The 12,373-nt window shown below is 36.7% G+C and overlaps 1 protein-coding gene across 1 annotated transcript in view; it reads right to left on the bottom strand.

The window, feature by feature from the left end:
• Positions 1-12,373, bottom strand: part of BIRC6 (baculoviral IAP repeat containing 6) — a 175,842-nt gene that overhangs the window by 110,650 nt on the left and 52,819 nt on the right. The window contains 10 exon segments of the mRNA XM_036380755.2: positions 490-623; positions 1,563-1,782; positions 2,819-3,165; positions 3,472-3,680; positions 3,851-4,065; positions 4,554-4,653; positions 5,029-5,343; positions 5,978-6,165; positions 6,746-6,880; positions 7,973-8,106. Coding sequence (XP_036236648.1) covers positions 490-623; positions 1,563-1,782; positions 2,819-3,165; positions 3,472-3,680; positions 3,851-4,065; positions 4,554-4,653; positions 5,029-5,343; positions 5,978-6,165; positions 6,746-6,880; positions 7,973-8,106 — 1,997 coding nt within the window.

Here is a 12,373-nt window from a genome sequence, read left to right as displayed (position 1 = left end):
AGTATATTTTTAGGATCAAAAAATATAAATTCCTTGTAATTACAAAAAGCCCCACAAGAGCAAACCGTGTAGTCTGCAGAAACCATGCAGATACACCTAAACTTGTTTTCGTATCTGTTTCACCTCCAAAACTTGAAACTTAGAAAGGATCTCATGAGCAAAAAGGTGCATTTCTCTCCAAACCATTAAATTCCAAACTCATTCACTAGAGCTGCCTATACACTGAGTGTTCCCCCCACTCTGCCCAAGCTTCCTAGCTGAAATACAAATAATCAAACATATTTTGCTCAGTTTTAATGGGGTGGGGGAAGGAATCTCTTTTAGCACCTAAAGAACAAAAAGATTAATCACATTTTAAAAGACAACTGTGTTTTAGAAATATAGTAAACAAGCAATTTCTTCTTTTAATACACCAAAAATTCTGAGTTAGTCTCTTACTTTTCTAGTTTATAATGAATATGAAAATAACCTCCCAAATTAGAAAGCTACCTTCAGTTCTTCTGTGCACAGGTAAATGAGGTTGCAGTGGTGACAGCAGGTTATCCAGGAGATTAAGTAAACTTTCTAAAACACCACTGTTGCTAAGCGATCTTTGGCCAATGCAAGAAAGCAACATGAAGACCCTAAAAACAAAATTTACATATTTAAGATTTTATTTCTTTTTCAGAATCAGTAATATGCTGTTACACCCTTTATATAACATTATTGTCCCAGGCTTTCATCTGAGACACAGAAAGCAGTACTGTGGCCCAGCTAGTAGACTAGATTTCACATTCTTATCTTTGTTAAGGTTAATGCAGCATTTTAGGGTGAACATCTTCTCTTTCACCCTCAAGAGGTCAGCAGAGTCTTCCACATCTGAAACAAGATCTCATCCATTTTATTTCCTACTACATATTACTGATAGCAGGCAAAGAGAATGAAATCAATGGATTCTTATATTCTTGAATTAAATAATTTTAAAAATTAATTATTATTCTTTTAAAAATATATGAATACAGATGTTGCTGTTCAAAGAAGGCAGAAAGCCTCTAAGCAGCAAATATGTTTGATTTAAATAAAATGCTAACATTTAGAATATTAAAGACTTCAATCAATAATCTGAAATAATCAATATATCCAACATTCAGTGCTCAACTCTACATGTTCTTGCTCTAATCTCAGTGTAGTCTTTTGCAGTGAATGCTAATAGTGTACCTTCAAGTCTCAATCCCACTTTCAAATACTGGAGAAGAGCAGCTCTGTGATGAAGGTACATTTTAAGTCTGATAAAAGAGAAGGTCACTTTTGCCACTAGACAGCAATCCTGCTTGGTATGCAAAGATCTCCAAGTAAGAAAAAATAGCAAATTTTTTGTGGTGTAAGAACCAAATAGGTGCAATAAATAACTGCAATTGGACATTTATCATCTGCAGTACTTTTTTGGGTCTATTTCTTAAATCAGTGAAAACCATGGATAAGTGCCCTTCAGTCTCATTTTGTCAACTCCAATGCTAAATTATGAACAATGAAATTGCTTCACTGATCCATAGGTAATGTATCAATATAGATTTATATCTTACCTGTCTTGTGGAAATATGAGAAGTTGCTCTGAATTGTACAATTCCTGCAGGACATTTGAGAGAAACTGACCCCACCACCTTTCCCCTCCGCAGAGCTGAACCAGCAGAAGGCCAGTGTGCAATCGGATCTTGGGGGTTCCACTGATGCACAGGTGTTTAAATAACTCCTCACAAGCTTGAGCATGAAAAGTACTCTGCAGAACCACAGGAACTGAGTGCCCTTTTAAGAAAAGAGAACACCTCTGTTTAAAGAGACAAGGACTTGAAAATATAGGAAGAAGTTTGCAGTAAGTTTTTTAAACTACTACAATTAGACTAACTGGCACAGGAGCAAAGGAGGTGGGAACATATGGGGAGATGGGGATTTGTAGGTAACTCAAAGACCAGGCCATTTGGTCAAAACCAAATCAATACTATGTCAGTGCAAATACTCCACAGAACCTACATGAAGCAAAAACCCAATCTCCATCATGTTTTAGAACAAACTGGCACAGAAAATCACACAACAACTAATCAACAAGGAAACTTAACGTTTCCTTTTTTTTTTTTTTAAACACCACCAACTCCTACTCAGATTTTTCAATTTGACAAGACTTCATTCAATGGCAAGCTTAGGAAATAAAAATATTTAGTGGCTATCAAAAAATCATGAACTAACTAGAAATATTGGTTTTATGAGTTCCTACCACCACTCTTGAGGCAACTTCTGCTTCCTCAGCCCACTTCTAACTGCCCAATCCATCCCCAGCATTACACTGGCCTCAATTGCTCACAGATCCTTTCACAAGGTGATTCTGCCTGTGAAAACCACCTGAGTATTCTGCCTGGGCAATGTTTTGTTACTTCAGCAAACTGGATCATCCCAAGAAAGACTATCTGAAAAAGGAATATGCAGCCGGGACTACACAAAAGCGAGAAGGACCTTGACACCTTCTCCTATCCTTTTCAGGAAGTGGATAGGCCAGCTTGGTGCCAATGGTAAAACTTTACGAAGTATGCTATCAGCTACTAAAATCACAGTAGATGTGGCTTGGAGCAGCCTGCTCTAGTGAAAGGTGTCTCCATGGTAGGGTGTTGGGACTGGATGATCTTTAAGAGCCCTTCAAATTCCACCACCATTCTACATTTCTATGATTCTACATCTAAACCTAGTATAAATGCCTTATAGTAGAAAAGTGCAGGTCAAGAAATAAAAATACTTGGAAATTGTTTCTACTAACATGACAAAAAAAATCAAAACCTCAAAAAATACTGACCATTGGACGAATGTAGCAAACTGAGCAAAGTATCCAGTAAGTATCTAATGATGGTGCGTAGCTGTTCTGTGGATGACATCTGAATCAACTCTTTTGGATCAGATTGTTCCTTCAGTGCTTTCCTGCTTGCACCTAAAGCTACTTTGAGTCTCTGAACAGCATGGTGAGCCAAGTTGAGTTGAAGCTGCAGCTGAATGCAGTCCTGGTAAGCAGAAAATACTCTGCTGTCTTCTTCTACTGCCTTGTCTGGCTTTCTCAAAAAGTACTGGGCATTGTTAGCACTATTGAGTGGTGGCAGGTCAATACTCTGCAGAAGGATTTCTAACCGATGACAGGCCAAATTGTACCTGAAGGGAAATATTCAAAAAACACAATTCAATACACATTAGCAAACAGCAATACATTTGACAACCACCCTGCCAGAAGCCAACTTCTGGTCCATTGTGAACGCACTGTTAAAACAGATACAGAAAAAAAAAATACAGCGTAGTTTTTATTATTCCTATAAAGATACTCACAACTCTACAACAGCAGAGTACAGAGTATTTTTTGGTCTGAAGAAAAAAATGGGAAGAAAAAAAATCTACAACATTATGATATCCCAGTGGTTTACATTAAAATAATTAGCAAATACACTTTTTTTTTCTTCTAACCTGCACTGTATGTCTTCTTGCAATGCAACCATCATTGCCAAATGTTGATCAATTTCTGGTTGATTTGCTGATTCACCTTCTCCTCTGAGGGGATCATGCATTAGTTTCAGCTCATTTTCATAGGGTAGGATATAGGTATGGCCATAATAAAATCCTAATGGGATTTTTGCTCTGGCATTTGTGCTACCATATCGACCAATAACAGTGATCTGAAAGAAAATGCAACTATATTGTAACACAATTGTATCAAAACAGGAAAGATAAACACCAAGTCAAAAATACATTAAAAATGTATAGCCCAAAAGAGTTTGGCCTGAAGACACCTTAAGTGGAAGTTCATGTACTAACAAACATCAAGAACTTAAAAAGATCCTTTTACCTTCATAAACCTGCAAACTGGGGGTGGCAACAAGTCATGTAAAATAAGTGAGTGCGTGCTAATGTCAGTAGCCACTACCAGTCGCCTTCCATCCACTTCTTCTCCTAAAGTCCAGATGTCAATGGACAAAGAAGCCAAATCTCCACAAGTGGGAATCAATACATCTGTCAGTAATATAGGTCTTCCAAAATCCAGAGTCACAAATCTTCTTGCTCCTAGGTAAGAAAAACACAAGACTGCCTGAAAGACCAGTGTATGCTAACCAGCGAGACATGTTACTTCTCAATAAAGCCATGTTTATGTATTGTTTAAAAGGTATATAAAGGTTTTTGCATTGTTTAAAAGTTGTATTTGCATACTTGAGGCTACAAATACCTGCACAATCCCAGAAACTCCCACTACAGCTTGAACACTGAGAAGAAAATTTAGGCATAAACATAAATGAAGCTGTTTTGCTTTTTATGCATTATTTTTGAACAGGCTCTCTGTTGAGACCCAACATATTCCCCAAGACTCCAGCATTTTTCAACTATCATCAAGTGCTAGGTCTTAAACTCACAGGTATCACAGAATACAAACCAAGAAATATCTTTACTCTGGAAAGCTAAGAGAGACTGTAGCTAAGCAACTTATCTAAAGCCCCAGAAAATATTCCACTTCTTACTAGAACATGTGTCAAAACTATTAGGAATTGTGGTTTTACCTGAGTGCATTCGCTCTATGATGATTGACTGATGAGGTGGAGGTTGAAGAAAATGTGAAGCATGAGATATTGCAAGAGCAAGGCCAGATCCAAGTGGATTCTGAGGAATGGAAAAACATCAGTAAAATTGAGTGATTAACACCTATGCATTTATTGTGAGCTGTTAAAAATGCATAATTTTGACAACACTTCACTACACTTAGATTTGAGCATGAACCATCAAAATAGATGAACTACTAAGTTCAAAGGATTATTAACTCCTTACACAGTTAAGATAGCTCCAATAGAGAAACCAGATGAGGTACTGTAACAATACTATCTTGCTTTCGTAAGTTCTTTTCTCATGGTATAAATTTAGCAATATAGTTTTCACATCTCACCCGAATACATATATATTTACTAGCACTCAATTACAAATTAAGACCCTGGTAATGCTTACAGTACCTTGTTTCTCTAAGAAAAAGAAAATAATTACCGTTCTAGACTTGCTGGTATTTTTGTTATGTGCTGCAAGGTTAACTGTTGGGGGGTCAATGACTGAACCAGGAAAAAGCTGAGCAAGCTCTGCATTAATAACAGCAGAAACTGCTTCATTAGGTGGAGTCAAAGGTGGAGTCATGAAGAGAGGAGTTGTTTTTGGTGTGGGTGGAATGACATCTGAAGGATGAATGAAGAACCCTGGAGCTGCTACTGCATTGGAAGGCACAGAGTTGTGAACAGGACCAACTGCTGATGCTGCTGCTGCCGCTGCTGCCGTTGTCTGATGCAGTTTTGCTTCCAGCTTAGCTTTCTGTGGAGAAGATGAAAGCAATGTATGTAGCAGATAATACTACTTGTGAACATGGGAGTAGTATTGAGCCACAAGTTCAACTTTGATTATACAACTGGATTTAATAAACCTAAGCTACCTTCAATACAGGTAAGCTGAAAAAAGCTTACCTATAAGTTGAAAAATTAAACTATTAAACTATTTAATTTGACTCACAAGCTGAGGAACATGAGTAATTATATGGAATAATCAAAAAAAAAGTAAAATCCCTACACTGAACAGCAAAGTAGAGTCAACACAGCCAAGCACTGGCCGGCTAACAATAGCTTTATGACTAGCACTTTCCTGTGTCAGCAACCGTGCTTTTCATTTCGGTATGCTTTTTCAATTTCAGACTGATATACCTACTTATGAAGACTTAGGTTTTACTACAAACTCCCAACCCACACTTAAAATACACAAAAACTAAGTCTGAAAGACCAAAGCAGCATGGGAGACACCACCAGCACTTTGCTTAAGAAGAGCAAACCAAAATGCTGAGCAGTTCCTTCCTCAAATATACTATGGAGGGAAAAAAAGCCATCTAGCTCTGCAACTAATTTCTCAGCTTTCGAAGTTTAGATACAGCACTAAAAAGAGCCAAATGGCCTCCAACCTGTTGCTGAAGCTTCAAAAGCTGCTGCTGTTTCTCTTGCAGCACCTGGAGCTGTTGCTCGGCTGAGGCCATTGCATGAGAGAGAGACTGCAAAGCTACCTGGGCTGCTGAACTCAGTGCTGTCGAGGCTTCCCCAACTGTTCCAGAAGAGAGGCCACCAACTGCTGGGGTAACCCCAAAGGTACTCACTGGCATGAAACAAACAAACAAAATAAAACACCTATGTAGAAATTATAAAACACACCTTTAAAACACACAATTCCTTATAAATTGTTCAGAGCGATGCAAAACGAAGAGACATATCTTTTTAATCCAGTTCTTGCTACAAGAAACATCATCTTGAGTTACAAAGTATATGGTTTATAGACTATGCACTTGGTCATACATGTAACACTTGGATTACAGAAAAGCCACCTATTGCTCTGGAATTCTTCCACTACAAAAGCTTGTAAGGTAAAGATGCAAGCTTGTACATTTTACTCTCCAATAGAAAGAAATGGATTCAAGTTAATATTCTTAAAATCCACTTTGTTTGCTAAGATCCAAGAAGTTTAACTCCACATATCTGTTCAGAGACCCAACATATGGCTTTCTTCACATAAAGAAATTATTTAAGAAGAAAACAATCACAAACAAAACATTTTAATATTTCAAAACTACAAGCAGTCAGTTTGTCAAACAGTGCCATTATGTTAAATTAAAAATGTACTACGGAACAAACTATGCTAAGTAGAAAAAATGAAAAATTGTATATACCAGTAAACGTACTTGCATCGTCCCTTTCTATTCTAGTTCCATCACTTGTTGAAACACAGGTAAAGTGCAGAGGTTCAACTTCCAGAAGTCCAGTAAGAGAAGTAAAACTACCTTCAGCAGCTGCACAGCTACTTATTTTCCCATTTCCTGAAAAAGAAACATGTATCTGCACAGTCAGCCAATGTTTTCTTTATAGCGCCACTTCAATTCATGAAGTGTCAAAAGGGACAACTAAATATGATGCACATATTTTATTAGTTCATGTTGTAGAAGAAACATCTTAACATTATCATATCCTCAATATAAATGGGGATTTGCTGTCAAATCTGAAGAGAGCATATTAATAAGTCAAATTGTCAACTGTGAGAGAAGCATAGCATAACCTTCTAAATTCCAGAAAAAAATCATATATGGATGGCTCTAGTCTTTCTACACTGAAAGCAAATTAGCTTGCAAGAAAATATTGATGTTACCTAAAAGGAAGAAGAAACTGTCAGACCAACTAAGATCATAGACAAATTTAGTGTAGAACCCAGACTATTAATAATAACTATCAATATCCAAATAAATTCACAAAGTTGTATGGAGGAAGGGACAGGAAGGAGAAAGACAATAGCATACAAGAGAAGGAAAGGAGTCACTAAGACTGATGAACACACTTGCTATGAAAAGAATTTCCTGACAGGTAAAAATTATTTAGTTCTTTAGGACATTGCAGGGTCTAAAGGTTCACTTATGAATTAACCTGAGAAGATAGACACAAATATGCTTTTAAGATATTTTAACTCCACTAAAACAGAAAAAAATACCTCATTAAACCCTTATATTTAAGTAGAAGAATGCCATATGGCAGCTTTCCAACTTCAGAAAAATCCATTTAAGTTTCTCTGCTCATGTGAGTGTTGCTAGCCTAAATGAATAATAACATAGCTCAAGGAAGTTACTCGAAAGAGGTGACAGATGATTCCTAGATGACTGACCAGGGAATGAGAGCAGCCTTTCTGTCTAATCTCTAGCCTGAGATATTCCACAGGATAGGAAAATAACAGATTCCAGAAAGAGGCTTTTTCTTCTTGTCCTAAGGCCACAGGAAATGTAAAAGATACCATGAGCTAGAGATTACCTTGGACTTCAGCTTAGTTGGAAAATATAAAATCACATCTTCAGGAAAAGAAAACACTATAATAGAGATTTACTAATTCTACCACAATCAATCACTGCTAAACTAAACATACATACCTGATAGAACATCAGACAAATCAATTTCATCTGACTGCACTCCAATACTGCTGTTGTATACATTTTTACAAGAAGAGCCACATATTTCCAAATCAAACAGAACTGGATCAAAAGGTGAACTGTATAATCCATATCTGCAAATAAGACAAACAGCACCATTCACACAATAAGAACTCATATAAAATTATTTACAGTAAAAGATCAAGTATTTTACCATCCAGATTTATTATACTCCAAATTATCCTGTTCATTCATTTGACACATCTTAGAAATTATCACTTGCTTATAGTTTATTAAAATTATTTATTTGATGGCATTTTCAAACAGCTTATAACGCTAAGTAAGCAACTCTTCATTACTAAAGAGTTTCGAAGATGTAATATTATCCTGAAAACATGATACAAAATCACACTAGACATGAAAATAGAACTACAAGCCTCAGACGATGAGCAAGACACACACCTGCACATAGTAAATGAGACATTAGTCTGAAGTCAATAAAAACACAGTACTGTTTCAAAACAGGAGAAGAAATTCCACCTCAGCTTGTTCTTCCAGCTGAAGTAAGAATTAAAAAAGGAAATGCTGCTAGGCATACCAATCAACACTTGTGATAAATACCTCAACAGAAGAAAACTCATAGCATTTACTCTGGCACTACTGGAGGGCAAAAAATAGCACCATCACTCGAAGTGGTCCCAAATCAATTATGGTTTTATAAGCCAAGAAAAAGGAAACTTTAAAGTAGTATCAAAATCAATGGGGTTGTTTGTTTGTGGTTTTGGTTTTGTTTAAAAGTGGGTTTTTTTGTTTTGGCTTTTTTTTTAGTCTTTGCAAATACCTATTACCAGCAAGTGAAAAGCAGAAAAAAAATGGAAATCAGGCTAAATTACTAAGCCAGAGTAGAAAGAAATGCACCTGTGTAGATACAAAAGTGAGAAACATAACACTCTGCACTTTGGCAAGAGACAGAAGAAATCTGAAATATTTCCACAAACACACTAGCAAAGGCAGTAAGTTCTTCCACCCCCTTTTCCCTCTGCCTCCAAGCAGTTCCTCTTTCCTTTACCAGCTGAAGTAAAAGCCCCCAACATGCTGAGAAGGCTGGAATGTTTAAATGTCTTTTTTGATCAAGTAATCACAGAAATGTAAATGTCTACATGAATACAACACCAGCAACAAGGTAAAAACAGATTCTAGACTTATCTGATTGTCAAAATGCTTCCCCGTTAGCTGGGGTCAGTGCTTTTGGCCACACAATGCTATGACTGCAATTATCAGAAATGATGAATGATCTTACAAAAGGGCAGATCATCTGAAAATTACAGATCAAGCCCATTTAACATTACATTTCCCAACCAAGTTACTTAGAAGGTAGCAAATTTAAAATAACTTTATACTCAGAACAACACAAGATACACTTGGTTGCTCTTTACAAGCATGCATTAGACAGGACCAGTGCATCCTACACATCTGACAAGACAGATGTGTTTGCTGCCTGACCTTTTTTCGCATACCAGCCAAGACAACATTGCTCCTGTAAAGTGGCTGCTAAAACATACAAAAATGCTCAGACAAAATTCAGTGTGGTACCTTCACAGCCTGCTTTAGACATCAGAATTTAAATGTTCAATAAATCAGGTCAGCTCAACACTAGCACTGATTACTTACATATTTTAAACAGTTTGATTTATTAAATAAGCAGGTGATAAAATGTCAAAATTCTGCAAGAGTATTGTAGAGTAGAATCAGAATTTGAACAAACTGCAGAGGGTTTAATTTATGCTGTCCAGCCCAGATTTATTTCAACAAGCATAGTGCCTTTTACCTGTTCTTCAGCAGGAAGGATCAGGTTCACAGTTTTGAGCTGCATTAGCAATCCTTTTCACAAAAGGATATAGAAGGCACACCAACAAAAAAACAAGGACTAAATGAAGAATGTAAAAACACAATCACCTAATTCATCCATGCAGTAATGAACATGAACTCTGTGACATACCTCTTCTATTTCATTCATCAGAGCCCTCAACCAGAATAATGTGTAAAATTTTGTGTATCACAATACAAAGAAGACAAGGACCAAAGAAGCCAAAGGAAATTATTTAAGAATGACTACAGATCTGGAGAATACAGTGAAGATACAAATACACTCCAGACATCCCAAATTTGTTTAGAATGAAAGAAGCTGCTCTCCAGGGCCATTGTGGGGAGGACATAAGCACTTGTTGTCATCTTATTGCAGGGGTTCCATACTGTTGTGTCCTTACCACAAAAGTTCCATACCTTCCTTGGTGTTTCTCGTGGGCAGCTCTCAGAGCACTCACTCTTTCTTCTTCACAAAGCAGCCAACTGACTCCAGTTCCTGTCTCAACCAGCCACCCCACTCTTTAATAGCACTTTTCTTCTCATTGGTTACAACTGTGGCCTGTTAAAGTCAGCCCTGCTCCTAATCTTTAATAATTGGCCCAAATACAACTCCTTAGGGGTAAGATTACTTTCTACACTATCTTTATTTTCTTATATTCTATCCCCCTACAAGCACTAAATGGAGCAGCAGGAGAGTTTTCAGATTAGACGAGAGCCAGAGACAGTTCAAGTGCAAATGATGACAATAATTAAACCATGTAACACCTTACAATATTTAGAATAATTTAATTCCTTGACTACATGAATCTCGTACTTTCAAGAATAGGCTGGAGAAATTGTTTTAGATTTGCCAGAGACAAAACCAACCTAGTTTTTTGTAAGAAAGTAAAAAATCCTATCTAAAATCCCTTTTTTGTTTTATGAACTGCAAATCATGTAACACATCCTACAGGCCTTATCCTTTCAAGTTTTACTCGATTTTTCAAGTTTTACTTGATTTATTGCAGCACATGACGGTAAAATGAATATTATTCTCCCATGAATGTGCAGATCCATTAATTAGACATCTGCTTTTAGCAGATTACCAGATGTTAGCCTATTGCACCTGGGACCAAGGGGAAAAACACAATACGATAAATTCTGCATCACAAAAGTACACAAAAAAGATATAACACAATTTGAGGAAAGGGAAAAAGGGGAAAGCTATGGCTGCCTACTAAAAAAACCAGAGAAACCCAAAAATGACAGTATTCCCTCGATCCATGGACATATGAAATAAAGACCCACAAATTTTGCCTGAATTAGTAAACAAAATCAAGAAACAGTCAGTCCTTGCTAGAGAGATGTTGTAATCAAATAAGGCATTTGCTGCTACTCTTAAAACTATCCATAGGGTAGTTTTAAGAGTAGGGTTATAACCATAGGGTTATAACCATATATATATATATATATATATATATATAACCATAGGGTTATAGAGTTCAAAGAGAAAGCAAATTAAGTTTCAAGAAGAAACTCAGTAAAACACCATCTAGAAACATTCAGAAAATCTGAGCTTGAAGGACACCAAGAACAGGCTCACTTCAGAAATCTTCCCTTGCCATGCAGACAGCACGTGCTCACCAGAAGGTGATCTGAAATGTCATGTGCCAAATTCAAAAGTGGGCAACTGGAAAGGAGGAAAACCTTCTATTTAAGATACGCTGTTTAAAGAAAGTACTTGGAAGCAATTTATATGCAGGAACAACTTGATTCCTACAGAAAGGTGCCATTCTCATGTCAAGTGTAATTTTCACTTTTTTCTCCTTCATTTGATTCAACTCACTTATTTTTCCAAAATTCTAAATTTTTCCAGACACCATTTATATTGCTGGGCTAAGTCTTCTAATCAACTGTAAGGACTACAGATGGGGAAATAAATTAACAACTAAGTAGAGGAATGCAGTAGACAGCCCGATAAGGATCCAAGCGTAACACCCGAGACTAAGTTTTTATGAAGTATTTTGGAATTATAGTTCTTTAAAAACCAAAGCAAAAATTAAAAGATATTGTTCCTCCTCTACACCTTCCCTTACTACATTTTCTATTACATTTTCAATTTTACCTGAAAATTCTGATCTAACCTCCACCAAACCTTTTCTACCTTGATCTTGTTTGACTTGGAGGAAAACTCTTACACCCAAACCACAACTGAAAGAGATGTCAAACAGCAGCATTTTTCCTTCACCAAAATGCAGCTTTGGGAACTGCTACACAACTGAACCATCAGAAATTTCCTTTTTGTATCATGTAAATCCAAAGTTAAATGGCCAATCAGTTCAGTATGGAAACAACATCACAGTCCTAAATTACATTGATACGTAATTTAAAAGAAGAACCTGCATTCCCAGTAAATTACTCCAGGTCTCTACACCTAGAATGTGGCCTTTGGGAGAAATACGTTAAATGTACTGTCAATCTACTGAAAGACTATAGCTTTGAGAAGCACTGTGCCTCACTGAGTACTATTCAATATACTTAATTCCTTCCAAGAGT

The sequence above is a fragment of the Molothrus ater genome, chromosome 3, assembly GCF_012460135.2.
Source record: "Molothrus ater isolate BHLD 08-10-18 breed brown headed cowbird chromosome 3, BPBGC_Mater_1.1, whole genome shotgun sequence".
NCBI lineage: Eukaryota > Metazoa > Chordata > Aves > Passeriformes > Icteridae > Molothrus > Molothrus ater.
Note: the sequence above shows the minus strand (reverse complement) of the source record. Positions and strands in the feature narration are given on the sequence as shown.